The sequence below is a fragment of the Octopus bimaculoides genome, chromosome 5, assembly GCF_046866305.1.
Source record: "Octopus bimaculoides isolate indiv1 chromosome 5, ASM4686630v1, whole genome shotgun sequence".
Classification (NCBI taxonomy): domain Eukaryota; kingdom Metazoa; phylum Mollusca; class Cephalopoda; order Octopoda; family Octopodidae; genus Octopus; species Octopus bimaculoides.
Genome location: NC_142932.1, coordinates 50,911,748 through 50,929,151, shown reverse-complemented (window position 1 = coordinate 50,929,151; position 17,404 = coordinate 50,911,748). Strand labels below are relative to the sequence as shown.

General features: G+C 34.9%; 1 protein-coding gene across 1 annotated transcript; it reads right to left on the bottom strand.

The window, feature by feature from the left end:
* Positions 1-662: 662 nt before the first annotated feature.
* LOC149135538 (uncharacterized) lies at positions 663-13,244 on the bottom strand. Its single transcript, XM_089353079.1, has 3 exons — positions 12,459-13,244; positions 8,902-10,943; positions 663-1,093 (listed from the first exon to the last, which is right to left on the bottom strand). The coding sequence occupies exons 2-3, from the start codon at positions 10,931-10,933 to the stop codon at positions 663-665; spliced, it is 2,463 nt and encodes an 820-aa protein (XP_089209205.1). The 5' UTR covers positions 10,934-10,943; positions 12,459-13,244.
* Between the last annotated feature and the right edge of the window lie 4,160 nt (positions 13,245-17,404).

The window sequence follows — 17,404 nt, the reverse complement described above, 5'->3', positions numbered from 1 at the left end:
TTTGTTGAGAACTAACACCTAACTACAATTCTGGCATAGAAAAATTGAGATTTGGTCTAGTAGAAAAAAGTTTACATCAAAATTTGTAGCAATGTTATAGGTGAGTAAGCAACATCTCCAATCATGTTTATATCTAAATAACTTTTTTTATTTTAAAAGCAAAATATATTTATCTTAGTTTAAATGATAGAAGAAAGTATGAAGAATTTCATAGTTTTTTTCCCATGAAACAAAAATTTGTATCAAAAATAAATATAAGTAAGGCAAAAAATTGGATTTAAGTATAATTAACTTTTTTATTTTAAAAACAAACTATATTTTAATTAAACTTAAATAATAGAGATCAATTCGAAGAATTTCATGGTATCAATCTCATGCAATGAAGTTCTAAAAGAAAACAGTTATGAGTGTTCCATTTTGTGCCTTTGATGAGTGTTTGGAGTCCTAGGGAGGGTTATCCTTGGTTCTGAACGGTCATTCTGGTATTGTTCCGGTAGTGACTTCCTTTCGGTTGTATGGATCTCATGGCTTTTAGTTTTTTTTCAAGAAGGGGTTATCCGATTGGTATTCCTCCTTGAATTTTTCCTCGTAGTGACTGAACCAATCGTTATTTTTTCCCATCATTGAAGGGAGATTACTTCATCGTGTTCAAAGTCCTTTTTCTATGGGAGAATGTTTTTTTCAAAAAGTTCCCCTAGGGCTTTTTTTGCGATTTCAGCCTTCGTTTCTTCATCAATTGAGGTAAGTTTTTCTTCGTGGGTTTGAACTCTGAGTTTCAGAAGTTCTGTCTCAATTTTGAAGTTCTCCAAAACCATTTTTTCTTTCGGTGCTCTCTGTTTTGCTGGTTCGTTGGGGATGGATTTAATTTGTAGCTTTCTGAGGAGAATATAAGAAGTTGAATTGAGCCATTTTTCGTATATCTTTGCTTTATTGGAGTTCTTGACCATGTTCCAGAAAGCGAATTTAGGATTTTTGGTCCATACTTGAAAGATAGCTTTCTTGATATCGGAGTGCTTTTGACAGATGAAGTTATTGTTTTCCGTTCCAGAATTAGTGTTATTTTTAGGTCTGTGCATTAGCGAGGTTTCAAATACTTTACAGATTTTGATTTTTTTCGACGGGTTCATTTATTTCTGTCTATAGGGATCTTCCTTTTTCCGGGAATATTTCTTTGCATTGTGATTTGTCGAGTTTGTCCGGTAGGAGTGTGAGTTTTCAATTAATATCTTGCAGTTCATATTAGATTTTGTCGAGCGTCATTTTGACACCCACAATCTAAAAAAAAATTACTCACCAGCGCCAAATTACCCACCAAAAATACAACCCCACAAGTCAAAAAGTGCAACCGCCCTAACTGTGGAACTTGCACCTTTATCTTAGAGAGCTCAACATACAAATTTAAGTCAGGACAAACTTTTACCATAAAATATGACTTCACCTGTGCTTCGAAGAACCTAATCTATGTTCTTAAATGTGGAGGTTGTGATGGAGACTACATTGGTCAAACAAGCTTAACTTTGAGGGACAGACTTACGGTGCACAGACAACAAATCCGGGAACCCACCACTAGGAAAAGACCAATGCCTCGTGGACAAAATCCCTAAATACCAAATCTTCCCTCTCTATCAATGCACTGGAAACACTTCAACCCAATTCCGTTTGAATAAGGAAAACATACTGATTAAAAAATATAAACCACAACTGAATATCCTTTAGAAAGAAGAAAAAGCAGTATAAAGAAGAGAAAAAAGACTCAATTTCAACACAAAAAAACAACAAAACTTTAGTAACAATCTTCCATCCTGATATACAGTTTAAATTACAAACTTACACCTTCTGTTTTGAACATGATAATTTATCAGCATTGAAGCATTTTAGTTTGTCAACATTGAAACATTTTGACTTGTCAACATTGAAACTTTTAACGATATTTTTCTAAATTTAAACTTTTACCATTGATAAACTAAAAATATTGTTGAAACTAGTTTAGTATATATGTAAATATATGCATTTTAAACATTTACGAGCTTTTGAAATTTAAGTGCATTTTCAACAACACATTTTCCTATATATATATATATATATATATATATATATATATATATATATATATATATATAATGTATTTATATATAAATTTAAAATAATAAGGATGAAAAATTGAATATTAATTTGATTAATATCAATTTAAAACCCGTGGCCTAGCATACTGAAAAAAGCTGAAGATTCAGAAAAATTATGTTACATACATATAAGAGGGATGATCACTAAGTGGATATCCATTATGCTAGAAGTAGATCCTATATGGTCTGACCACTAAGAAAAGATTGTTCTCAAGAAAATTCAGCAAGTGCCAGAACGTAAGCGAGCAAGACAAATGAAAAGATACAAAATATAAAGATTAGTCATATACCCGGTTTCATTGTTACCACTTACGTAATACTTATGTAAATGTCCGCAAATCATCAATATGACCATCCTAGCAGAATATAATTTGCAGAACTATACACGAACATTTACGTAAGTATTACGTAAGTGGTAACAATGAAACCGGGTATATGACTAATCTTTATATTTTGTATCTTTTCATTTGTCTTACTCGCTTATGTTCTGGCGTTTGCTGAATTTTCTTGAGAACAACCTTTTCTTAGTGGTCAGACCATATGGGTCTACTTCTAACATGATTGATGCCCACTTAGTGGTCATCCCTCTTTATATATATATATATATATATATATATATATATATATATAAGTGTAGTATATTGCCACTTAAGTGTGGCTGACCCCTAGGGGTGGATGTTACTGTTGCTTTTAGCCCCAGGAGGACATCTCCTCCAGCTGGCTTATCGACACACGACTGTGTCCTGTTTGCCAAGGGAAGTTATCCGTCTCACCATGATCTGTAGCACGAACGGATCCGGATTTCAGGGTTATTTCCCTTCGTCGGCGTTCGACAGCCACTGACCCTGGTGAGAGAGACAAAATCCTGGCAATCTTATGTATACTTTTCCAGTGAAATTCTTCACTGATATCGAAAAGGTGAAAACAAGCAATGTTAATTCTCTAAATGAAGTATTAACAGTAACTGCTACAGATCATGGTGAGAGGGATAACTTCCCTTGGCAAACAGGACACAGTCGTGTGTCGATAATCCAGCTGGAGTAGATGTCCTCCTGGGGCTAAAAGCAACAGTAACATCCACCCCTAGAGGTCAGCCACACTTAAGTGGCAATATACTACACTTTATCGTGCAGTTACTGTTAATACTTCATTTAGAGAATTAACATTGCTTATATATATATATATATATATATATATATATATATATATATATATATATATATATATGTATGTATATATATATATATATGTATGTATATACATATACATAACAGCCTCGGGCCGACCAAAGCCTTGTGAGTGGATATGGTAGACGGAAACTAAAAAAGCCCGTCGTTTATATATATTTATTTATATATAATATATATGTTTGTGTCTGTGTTCATCCCCCCAACATCGCATGACAACCGGTGCTGGTGTGCTTATGTCCCCATAACTTAGCGGTTCGGCAAAAGACCGATAGAATAAGCACTAGACTTACAAAGAATAAGACCTGGGGTCGATTTGCTCGACTAATGGTGGTGCTCCAGCATGGCTGCAGTCAAATAACTGAAATGAATAAAAGAATGATATATATATATATATATATATATATATATATATATATATATATATAAAAGATAATAAGAGTGTTCGCTCCAGACTGGAGCGAACACATGTTACAATGAAGTAGAGAAATTTGAAAAGACAACACGAAACCGGTTATTTCTCCATATACAATGTTTATATACTAAAAAAATTTTATAACATTTTTTTGACATAATTTAAATATATACTTTAACCATGTAACACAAGCCTTCTGTAGTTTTTTCACTCTTATTATCTTTTATACATCCAACCACGTGATTTCACATACCAACTTTCTCACCTATATATATATATATATGTATATATATATATGACAAAGTTGGTATGTGAAAGCACGTGGTTGGATGTATAAAAGATAATAAGAGTGAAAAAACTACAGAAGGCTTGTGTTACATGGTTAAAGTATATATTTAAATTATGTCAGAAAAATGTTATAAAATCTTTTTGGTATATAAACATTGTATTTTGAGAAATAACCGGTTTCGTGTTGTCTTTTCAAATTTCTCTACTTCATTGTAACGTGTTCGCTCCAGTCTGAAAAAGAAGAGTTCTAGATAGGGAGAGGTAATTAGGGATTTCTTCCGGTATAGGGGAGATAATCGAAATCTAGGAGGTGGTAGAATTTGATTAATTTACCATGGTTTTGTTCTATATTTTTTTCCTTTTTCTCAGTGGGGTGATGAATTTCCTTATTTAAATGTGTTAGCAATGGTTAAATTTGGGTTTGTATTTTTGAATGAAAAAGGTTTCCTTATTTAATCTAATCTGTGTTGGTGTTCTAATGGCACATTGATAGAAAGGAAAGATTATAAATTGTGGTAGCATTTGTTTTGCGCATTTCTCAATATGTTCACTAAAAGGTATCATTCGGTCTTCTGGGCATGCAATCTGCTGTCGATGCAGAGTGCATATGCGTCTGAGTGATAATCCTGTGGACCCTATGTAGTTCTCGTGGCAGCCCGAACATCTTATTACATAAATAAGGTTTTCTGAGGCACAAGTAAAGTTAGATTTAACTTTGAATTTGTGTCCCTCTTTGAAGAGGAATTCTGAACCTTCTAGAATGTTTGGGCATGCTGCACAATTTGGTCGACCACATTTTTTTACTTTCGCATCTGTCATTTTGGAAAATAATTTTGCCTTTGTGAGGATCTTTTTCAGTGATTTTGGTTGTTTGTGGTTTTTAATGATTTTGTGTGTGTGTAAAATTTCCTTTAATTTGGGGTCCTTATGTAGCATTGATATGTTTTGGGTGATGATGGTGAAGGCTTATTTGTTTCTGGGGTTGTATGTAGATATATACGGCAGTATTTTCGGGGAAGGTGTGTTGCTGTGTTTAACTTTTCTTAAGTTTTCTATGTTAATTTGTGATGCACGTCTGATTCCATCCTCTATGAGTTGAACTGGGTAGTGTTTGTCAATTAGTGTGTTTTTGAGTTCTTGTAGTCTGTAGTCTCTAGTATTTTGTTCTGACACTATTGTGCATATCCTTCTTGCAAGGTTGAAGGGGATGTTTGTCTTGGTGTGTCTTGGGTGGCATGAATCAAATAGTAGATATTGTTTGGCGTCTGTGGTTTTGTAAAATATGTCCGTTTCTATTTTTAGGTTTACTTTTTTAATTAGTATATCCAAGAATGGGAGCTCCTTTTGGTTGTACTCCATTGTGAACTGTATGTTTGGGTTGACACTGTTCAATAGACTTTTGAATTTCAAGAGTTCATCTGTGTTTTCATTCCAGAGTATGAAACAGTCGTCCAGGAACCTTTTCCAATTTTCTTTTATGTATTGGGAAAGGGTGTTTCCGAAGGTGGATAAAGATTCCTGGTATATTATTATTTCCAAGTAACCCATTGTTAGGTTCGCAATGACTGGAGCTACCCTAGTGCCCATAGCAATTCCGGATTTTTGTCGGTAGAAAGTATTGTCAAACATGAAGTGGTTGTTTCGTAAGATGAATTCAACCGATTTAGTAATGAATTCTTTCCTGATCCTGTTTGGGATTTCTTTCGGGAATTGATCCAGCCAGAATTGAATTGCCTCAAGTCCATAATTATGAGGTATATTGGTGTATAAATTAATCACGTCAAATGAGACCATGATTGTTTCTTCCTTGACTTTCTTTGGGAGGTGATTTAGCATATCCAAGTCCTCTCTGATATAGCTATTGATGTGTTTAAGGAAGGGTTTTAGGAGGATGTCCATAAATAGACTTAGTCTGTGTGTTTCACAGGCTGGGCCAGCTATGATGGGTCGCAGTTTTAGATCCCCAGGGTTTGGTGTATGTATTTATGTCTTTGGTGATTTTTTGATGGTCTCATTTATGATCTGGCTTTTGTGTATTTTTGGCAGACCATAGAAAAGGCTAGGCTTGCATTTGAAGTTTGTTAGAAAATCAATCTCCTTGGTTGTCAGTTCATTTCCATGTGTTTTAATTAGTGAGGACATGGTTTTCATTATTTTTTTGTGGGGTGTAGTTTGTGACTTTTTCATAGTGTTGATTGTCATCCAGCATGGAGATTACTAGGTTTCTATAGTATAATGTGTCCATTATTACAACTGCACTTCCTTTATCTGCTTCCTTAATCGTAATATCTTCATCATTTTGGAGTTCTATTAGTTCCTTCCATTGTGTAGTGTTAAAGTTTGAGTTAACTGTCTGTTTATGCATGGTGTGGTAAGGGAAGTTCTCGATGTGGTTGCAGAATTCATCTAGATTTTTATTTCTACCTTTGTGTGGGATGTGCTCACTTTTGTTTTTGACTAGTGAGTCATCTTCAGTGTTGTGATTGGTAAATGCTTCTGTGCGTCTTAATTTTCTACAGAATTCTGTTATACTGTCCTTCACTTCATTTTGGTTGGCTCTGCGTGGAGTTGGGGGTGAAATTTAGCCCTTTTGAGAGGATGTCTATTTTTATGCTTGAAAGAGGTTTGGTTGAGAGATTGATTATCTTCGGTTTTTCCTGATTACTAGATTCCAGCCTGTGTCCTGGTGTCTCTGGTCTGGGGCTAAAAAATGTTGTTTGTAATTTTGTTTGCATGAGCTGTCTGTGAGGTTATATGGGATTGGTTCGGGGGAATGGTAGTATTGTTGCCTTAGATTGTTATATGTGTGTGGGTGTCTATGGGTGTTTTGGTTAGTGATGTGTGTAACTCTAGTATGTGGGTTGTTTCTTGATCTGGTGTTATTTTGTGTTCTTGAGTTCGGTGGGGGCCAGTAATTTTGGGTCGTAGGGTAGTAGTGACTAGCATATGGTGTGTTTCTTATCCTAGTGTTGTTTTGGGTTGTTATGTGGTGGTTATGCCTGGTACTGGGACGTTGTTGGTGTGTTCTGTTCCTGGTGTATGGGTGATCTTTAGGTTTGGTGCAATCTATTTCATAAATGCGTTGTCTGTAAACTTGTTCCCTGTTTAGTTTTGGGTGGTTCAAAAGTGGTGGTTGTAAGTGATTTCTATTTATGGTGTATGGAGGGTAATGAGGAGGGTTGCTGTTGATTAAGTGGTTGAAATTAGTGGTGGTTTGTGCGTTGTTTAGTGTTTGTTTATTATTTATAGTTCTTTTCTTTAGGAAAGGAGTATCTGTGCTGAATTCTTGTTTAAAAGTTGATTCATATCTTTGGAAGAAATCATTGCTTTTTTCCCCGCGTAGGAGAGAGTTTCTTTCTTCCTTTTCACAGACTTCTTTCCAAAAATTTATGGTATTTTCGAGGGGTTGTCCCTCGGTTTGTTTGTTTATTTCCCTGTGCATCTCTTCGTCGATGTTTTTATATTTTTCTTCATTAGTGGAGGCCCTAAGTCTTAGTAGTTCAATCTCTGATTTTAGATGGAATAGTGCTAACTTTTCCCTGATGGTTCTGTCCGTCAGGTTCATTTGGTATTGTTTTGATCTGGAATTTGCGTGGGAGAATAATTGGTGTTGAGTTCATCCATCCCTCGTAAATATCTGCTTTGTTGGAATTTTTTTAATCATATTCCAGTAAGCGAGTTTTCTATTATGGAGGCTTGTATTCCAAATATTCTCTATTTTTCTTTTTGTTAAATTGACTTGTATAAGTAGGGCGTCCTGATGTGTTTCATTTGGTGTGCGTTGGCTGTTGTTCGGTTTGTTTGTGAATACCAACTTTAGTGTAGTACACAGAGTGTTTAAATCTTTACTAATTTGTTCTTGTTTTAAAATGAATGCATGCCCAGAATACCGAATGATACCTTTTAGTGAACATATTGAGAAATGCGCAAAACAAATGCTACCACAATTTATAATCTTTCCTTTCTATCAATGTGCCATTAGAACACCAACACAGATTAGATTAAATAAGGAAACCTTTTTCATTCAAAAATACAAACCCAAATTTAACCATTGCTAACACATTTAAATAAGGAAATTCATCACCCCACTGAGAAAAAGGAAAAAAATATAGAACAAAACCATGGTAAATTAATCAAATTCTACCACCTCCTAGATTTCGATTATCTCCCCTATACCGGAAAAGATCCCTAATTACCTCCCCCTATCTAGAACTCTTCTTTTTCAGACTGGAGCGAACACGTTACAATGAAGTAGAAAAATTTGAAAAGACAACATGAAACCGGTTATTTCTCAAAATACAATGTTTATATACCAAAAAAAATTTATAACATTTTTCTGACATAATTTAAATATATACTTTAACCATGTAACACAAGCCTTCTGTAGTTTTTTCACTCTTATTATCTTATATATATATATATATAGAGAGAGAGAGAGAAAGAGATACATGTATATAGATATAATACAAATAATAAATGAGTATATGCATATATACGTACATGTATGTACATACCTACATCTACCTGTATATATAGATGCATATCTGGGTACAGGACGTTGCAAACAAAACGTAGACAAAATGATAAACAGAGTACAGAAAACATACAGGCCACATAGAGAACGTTTCCTTCATCAACTGCCACTATTCTAACACTGGCGTTTTGAAAAGTCAGGACAGGACGCATCGTTAAAATGGCTCTTCCCACAGACCACAAATTAAATTTGTACCATGGAGGAATGTAGTGGCGGACAGAAAACAAGACAGGAAAACGAAACAGTGAAAATAAACAAAAAAGGCTGTACGGCCAGACGTGAAATATATATATATATATATATATATATATATATATATATATATATATATATATATATATATATATATAGTGCAAATGATTTGAAAACTTCTAAGAAATACATAGCCTGAAGCAAATGCCCATACTATAAAAAAGGGCAGTGACGGCAATGATAGGATTTCATCAGGACACTTGGAAGGACATATATTGTTCTTACTTACAGGTAAAATATATTTTTTGAAATAACTTAATGGTAAAGTTAGAAACAAATATATGAATGGGATTCCGTAGTAAACGAGGCGGAGAAGTAATTCACAGATAGAACATGCAAAAATGAAAATTCCAATCACAGGAGAGAAACAAATTAATATAAATTTTATTAAAATATTGCTCTCTTTGAAACGAGTCCAAATTGTATCTATAAGAATACCTTTAAACCACTTCACAGCTATAAATTTCCAGAAATATGGGTCTGCAGCAATAAAAACTTTAACCTTAATTATTGCAAGGAGGCGATCATAACCCTGAAGTTTAGAAGAAATGTTTTCTTGGGGTTTTGTATCTAATATACCTTCAGCGATAATTTCACTTAAATGACTTGGAAGAACAAACAGGATAAAGTTAACAATTATGTAGCTGATTATCAAAACTAAGGGAACCAATACAAAACCATCTGAAAGTTCATAGCCTTTCTGGATTCCTAGAATGATGGAGCGATAACCCAATGGAATGCGATCATGTGAAAGTATTGTCACCGTTTCATGTAAAAATAAGTAATACATTAAAAGATCCAGGAGAATTACTGAGAGAGAAAGCAAAATAAGAATACTTCTTCTAAGTCTTGAGACAAAGAAAGTCGAATGATGAAAACAAAATAACCAATATAAAAAATGAGAGAAACTGTAAATATTATGTAGTATACTAATCCATTCTGATTTGTCTGGCAATGCGTATTTACTTGGATATTCATTGTTAGATAATTGTTGCTGGTTAGGTTCTGGGGAAATTGGCGATGAGTGTTCATTTTGAGAATTCAATTCCTCGTTAGTTGATTGCTGCTGGTTAGGTTCGTTTGAATTTGGCGATGCGTGTTCATTTTGAGAATTCAATTTTTCGTTAGTTGATTGCTGCTGGTTAGGTTCGTTTGAATTTGGCGATGTGTGTTCATTTTGAGAATTCAATTCCTCGTTAGTTGATTGCTGCTGGTTAGGTTCGTTTGAATTTGGCGATGCGTGTTCATTTTGAGAATTCAATTCTTCGTTAGTTGATTGCTGCTGGTTAGGTTCGTTTGAATTTGGCGATGTGTGTTCATTTTGAGAATTCAATTCCTCTTTAGCTGATTGTGGCTGGTTGCCGGAATACGGAGGTAATTTAGCTTTTGATATAAACCTGATAAATAATGGAAATATGGCCAACAGAACTGCTCCAACAATATTTGCAAAATTGACAAACATACTATTTTCAATGGTTTTTCCAGAACAAATGTATTTTGGTTCATAAGTACGATTATCATTTTTATGTAGTTCACAGCAATAGTTCTTCAGTATCTCACGATAGATACCCAATATTCTGTACACTAATAACGTATAAGGACTGTTCTTCTGCATGTCGTGCGACAAATTTATAAAGAAACACATGTATCCAGATTCTCCCATCTGCAAGTTATCGATAAATACGATTCTCATTAATTCCTCGAAAACTGAATATATTACATCGTATCTCTGAACATTTTGTTTTCCACAATTCATATGGATATAAATACTTGGAGTAGCAACGTAAGCGTCTAATATATTAAATGAACGAATCGAAAAGTCAAAGAGGACATTTTTATACATTACTAGACCATCTGGTTTATCTGGAATCCATGTGAAACGTCTCGCATTTGCAAAATAATCCAGTGGTACAGGATTGAGAAGGCCATCAAATTTTTTATCAATTATATGGACTTCAAAATTGAAAACCTGTTTGCCTGATCTTACTAAACGAGTTAAATTTTTACTGACAATGGGAGAAATTTTAGTTGTACAATTATTTCCGTGTTCTTCTCCATATGTGTTTAGTGATGTGAGAGAAATAATAAGGGTGACTGATAAAAAAGGTGCTGTTACCATCTGCATGACAGCCATGTTTCGTTTTCTGTAATAAAGAAAAATTGAACACATAAATTAATGGAGGTTTAATTTCATTTTCCTTATTCCGTAACTATTTTAAATGGAAAATATTTATTCAAAACTAACGATAACTATCTTGTACCTTGTTTGGTTTTGTTTATTCTTTAATATTGTTTTCGTTTATAGTCATGCTGTGTATATTTTCATATCAATCTCTTGACACTTCCTCTTGAAATTTTTATTGTGATTTCTTTGAGTGCAAAGAAAGAAAGAACAGAAAAAGGATCCCTCTCACATGGTATTGGATGGTTCCTAGTTGAAGATTATTCCAATTTTATCAAAAGAGTAAATTATTATATCAGTTGAATCAAGAGATATTTGAACTAAAAATACGGATGTTTCTATATTATAATGAAGAAAGTTACTCATTAATTATGTGTGTAACAGTTACTAAAAGAAAGTAATTATTAAAGGATTGACCGTTTGGAATTTTTTTTTTATAAATTCATGTTCCAAGAAATTTCCTGTAATTTCGATGTCTGAAGTTAATCTAATTATAAGTTTTTTACAGATTTAAATATTCGGAGTAGACTTTAATGTTTAATGAACAATATTCGTTGCAGGCGAAATTTTCCATTTTCCTTTGCAACAGTCTCTCACTCTCACTTGCCTCTATTTTCATTAATCATAATTTAATATATATTCATTTCAATGTTTTCATTTCAAGTTTTAATTCGCTATTTGCAAATCCCACATGAAAAGAGGAAAATTAGACGAAAACATAACCAACGTAAAATTCGACAAAAACACGGAGCACCGAAAATTCGCAGCTGATTTCCTCATCAGTGAATGTCCAAATTATCCTAGTGGTTTCTCTCTTTGTTGCTAAAAATGACTACTAAATATCACTTATATCAGCGCTTCAATTTTTTTTTAAATGGATACATTGGCTATAATACTTTCGAGTGGGCATTACATCTTTGTAGACGGGATAGTGGTTGGAGATGGAATATTCTATACAAGGTTTTCGTGAGGTTTTCGCTAAGACTGTTAACAGATACTATATATTTTATAAAATTTTGTTTTATAAAAAATATATATATTTAATATATATATATATATATCTATATCTATATATATATAAGAGGTTTTGGTATCCAGAAGACCCAAGATGACAGGTAAGGTTATGTAAGAGCTACGGAAGGATAGTGGTTAGACTCCCGGTTCGATAATAGTATAAATTTTAAACAACGATACGCTGTTTGTAAGGTCGATATATTAGTCAGAGGATACATATTTTTAATTGTGTCTAAATGTCTTATTTCCGGTTAAAAACTTCACACTTTTCTTCACTCAAAGTGAAGCCGTAATCCTTAATTCTTTTTCAAATACAAATTTTACGCGCTCGATGTGTTGATCCCTGGATTCGCTTTTAATGAGTATATCATCTAGATGTGAAATTGCGAATTGACAGTCCGCTAACATTGCATCCACAATCACTGGTGCGACTTTTAAACCAAATGTAACCTGTTATACTTACACAATCCTCTATGTATTGACTGTTAAGTATTTCGAGAATTCATCGTCTCTTCTAATTTGTAGGTATGCGCCAGAGAGATCCAACTTAGAAAATATCTTTCCACCGTTTAACTTCGCAAAAGTATCTCCGGAGTAGGTAGCGGATAGTGGCACGTTTTAAGATATTCGTTTAAATCAGTGGAAAATTAGCGCACGCTGATTTTTTTTTCTCGATATACAATTGGGTGCTGCCCGTTTAGAATATTCCACTTTTTGGACAGGTCCAACTTTTCCTAGTCTCTCTAATTCTTCCTTGACTTGCTTTATCGTTGCGAAAGGTACCATTCGTTTTGGTTTAAACACTGGTATGGCATTTTGTCTATTTGAAAACATACCTTTATCTTGATACACAGACCTAATTTATCGGATAGAACTTCTCGAAAATTTTTTAAACTTTTTCTTTCAATTCGTCTGACGACTTGTTTTTACAGGAGAAAAAAACCATTTATATTTTTACAGAACAAATTTATGGGGCGGTCCCTTAAATTAAACAATCCCTTCTAGTCAGAACCGAACAAGTTTGTTACATTAAAACTTTTGCATTCAAAAACTTTTGCATTCAAGGTTTTACCTCGAAATATAACTTCAGTTATCATTTCGCCCCAAAAATGCAATTTTTTTTTCCTGAGACACGTTTCGCAATTTTTAAAGTTTCCATTTAATGTAGGCTTTACTATTTTCCTCCTTGTGTTAGTGTTAATAATTGCAATATCATCGACTGTATCTAGCTGTAACTTCATGTTCACATTATTAATTTTTATGTACATAAATTTCTTTTGTGAACTTTACCTGAACACACACACACACACACACACACACACACATACACACACACATATTGTTATATTTCGTGATGGTCATTTTTTTTACCAAATAAATAAGCGCATGATATATTCGTTCTTCACGCGTTTGTTATTGTTTTCATGTTATCTAAAGTTTATTGTCTGGAAATCTGTCGATACACAGCTGTGACTTCTTCAGCGGCTATTCCAGCCACGTGTATCCCCCTATTCTGTGTCTGATACATCCATATGTTTCTGATGGATGGAAGAATCGTTGAAGAGGTCACAAATGTGTAACGAGAGATCCCTGGTCAATTGACATACGATAAAGTAAGAACAGTAATAAACGGGTGCATGTGTTTATTTGCCCCCCCCCCTCCCCAAATGACTATCACGAAATATAAAAATATTTGTTTTAACGTACGATTTTGCGTGTGTGTGTGTGTGTGTGTGTGTGTCTTTGTCTGTGTCTGTGTCTGTGTGTGAGCTGCACCGGTTGGACACCGGAATGATATTTAATCACTCTATGGAGCGTTTGGGTGTCGGTTTGGTATCTGGCATAGGATAGCCTACCTCATGGGCAGGTAGACCCTCTTTAACCTTGGTTGGTAATCTACCAAGAAGGAAATATCCAAAATAAAACCTGAGGCCTTGGAAGTTCCCGATTTTGTCAATTCTCATACCACACCGGCGAAAGTCTTCTTGGCCCAATAGGTGCGGGTAGTGTAGTGCAAGCTACACCCACCGGAAATTATTCATCTGCACAGGTACGTCTTGTACACCCGATCTAACTAAAATCATTGAATTGGTTGATAGAAACCTAAAAATGCACTTACGACTTACTCTGAAATGTCTCAAAGATTCAGTAAATGGCAAAATAGGCTTGGAAACGACAAGGGAACAAATCTGGCTCGGCAGGTGTCCCAGTGTGTCACAGGCTGGGCCCAGTCGTTATCCTGCCACTGTAGCCAAACAGTTTTCAAGAAGAAAAAATAAACATCCTCTCAAATTTGGCTGTTGGAATGAGCGCACACTTCTAGATGATAATTTCAACAAGAGGCCAGAAAGGTATACTGCACATATTGCATATGAGCTCAAAGATATTTCCTTGATATAGTTGTGCTCTCTGAAGCCAGTCTCTCCGGTGAGGGTCAAATAAATGAGTCTACTTGTAGATATACTACCTGAGACTTACCTGAAGGTCAGCGTAGAGAATCTGGTGTTGGATTTGCTCTCAAGAATTCTTTGGTATCCTCCATTGCAGAATTTCCAAGTGGTATATCTGGACGAATCATGTCATGCCGTATAAAACTGACAAGAGGTAGGTTTGTTATCGTTGTCAGTATTTATACGCCAACTATGTCTCATTCTGATGACACTATAGGACAGTTTTATGATGATCTAGCACAATTATTGAAGAAAGTACCAATTTCTGACAAACTGATCATATTGGGAGATTTCAACGCAAAAGTTGGAAATGACTACATTTCATGATCTGCTTTAGGTCTACATGGGATTGGGAAATGTAATAAAATTGGGATAGATCTTTTGATATTTTGTACTGAGAATGATCTGATTGTTGCCAACACTCTGTTTGAGTAGAAAAATAAATATAAAATCACCTGAATGCACCTAAGATCTAAGTCTGGCATCTCATAGATTATATTTTGATTAGAAAGCGTGATATGAAAGATGTTCCTAGTATTCGAACAATGAAACGAGCAGAGCTGAATTGACCATCGTCTAGTGTGTGGAAAAATGAATTTTTCAATAGTGCCTAAAATTCGACAGTCTTGTTCTAAAGTCCCCAAAATATTAAATGTTGCCAACTTCAAATTACCAAGCAACTTCCAAAGATTCCACGATGCTATAGGAAATATTAATCTTGATCCCAGCAATCTATGGAAAGATTTCAAAACAAAAGTATTTGAGGCTGCAAGTTCTTCAGTGGGATTTAAATCGTGTAAGTCCAGCGACTGGTTTCCAGACAACTCGTCAGAAATTCATGGTCTACTTTTAGAAAAACAAAACTTAGGCAATACACTTTTTTCTCAGTCATTGAACCCCAACTCAAACGAAGCTTACAGAAAGCTGAAATAGTAAGTGCAGATTGCTCTAAGGAAAATTAAACAGGAATGTCGGAATAACAGAGCAAAAGGGGCGCAAGAAGCAGCTGATAGAAATAATGCCAAGGTTTTATGGCATTAAAACCAATTCTAAATGACATTTATTTATCTGTGAATAAGCTGAATAACAATAAGTCTCTAGAGTTTGATGGAATCTGTACAGAGGTCTTGAAATATGACGGTGACAAAATGTTTGAACTCTTAGATATATTAATTTGTCACTGTCGGAGAACTGAGTAAGTGCTTCAAGACTGGATTGATGTCGTTTTAGTCTCTTTACATAAATCGGGCCAAAAGATCAGTGTATTAATTTTCGTGAGATTTCGCTTTTGTCTGTAGTTGGAAAAGTACTTGCCCGCATTCTGTTAGAACGTTTAAATACCTTCATAGTTCCAAATAGTCCAAGTCTCAATGTGGTTTTCGTTCCTCCAGGGGAACAGTTGATTGTATCTTAACTATCAGACAATTTCAGGAAAAGTGCATTGAACAGAATCTTGCCCTATACCACTGCTTTGTTGATTTAAGCAAGGTATTCCATACTGTTAATCGAAATGTCTTACAGCTAATAACTAATTCTAAGGAAAACAGGTTGCCCAGAAAAATTTGTAAACATGATCAGGGCTTTGCATCAAGATACGAAAGCTAGAGTTAATTTTGGTGGTAGGCTTTCTAAATCGTTTCTCGTGGAAAATGGAGTAAAGCAAGGAGACCTTGATACACCCACCCTCTTTGCAATATACTTTGCTGTTGTGCTGTCACACACTTTCCAAAGCTCTGAAAAGGGTACTTACATAAAATAACGAACAACTGGGAATGCTTTTAACCTGACCAGGCTGAAATTCAAAACAAACATTTTTACTTCACTCATTAGGGAACTCATATGCTGACGATTGCGATCTAGTCAATCACTCTGAAACAGGACTGTAATCTAATGTATCTGCATTTGACTCAGCTTGTGATGATTTTGGCTTGACCATCAACTTGAAAAAAGCAGTTGTAATGTATCAACCTGCACGTGGTGCTGTTTGCAACTCCACTAAAATTTTCGTAAAGAGTAAGTTACTTGACGTTCTTGACTCTTTCATCTACCTTGGAAGCTCTGTACAAAATTATGGAAATCTGGACACAGAACTACAACTGCGAATTCAAAGAACAACCCAAGCATTTAGTGGTTTGGATTTATGCGTTTGACGCCAACGACATATAAACAACACAAAATTGGCTCTTTACATATCATTTGTCTTACCATCCCTGTTGTAATCCTTTGAAACATGGACGTGTTATGAAAGACACCCCAAACTGTTAGAACGATTCCACCAAAATTGCCTTCACCCAATTTTAAACATTAAATGGGACTTTTTCACTCCTGACACAGATGTCTTTGCGCCTGCAGGCATCACTTCAACTAAATCAATGATTTTGAAAACCAAATGAGATGGTCTGGCCATATTGTTCGAATGGCGGATGAACTCACACCCAAACAACTGTTTTATAGCGAGCTGGCTGAGTGAAATCGTAATCGATGTAAACATAACAAAAGGTTTAAGGACGGCATAAGGACTACCATGAAGTCACTTGGAATGGATCCAAATTTCATAGAAACCCTTGCTTCGGATTGAGCTGGATGGCGAACATAAGTGGGGAGTGGAATTAAACAATTTTGAAGAGGCTAGGATGACACATGCAAGAAGAATGTTGCGATCGAGAATGTGAATCTCGGCGAATTTATGCGTGCATTGCTTGTGGTAGATCATGCCTTTCTTTTGCTGGGTTCAAATCTCATTTGCGAACTCGTGAAGAACAAACCTCCACCAACTACTCTGCTTATATATCTGTGAATAGATTCCAATGCCTTGTATGCCGTAAGGCCTGCAAATCTAATGGAGACCTCAAAATGCATTTTAAGATACACAAAGATCAGAAATTAACTGCAAGTCTTGGTGCTTCAAATCAGATAAGCAATCTATGTGGGTGTCTTTTTTAAAACATTATCTGGTTTA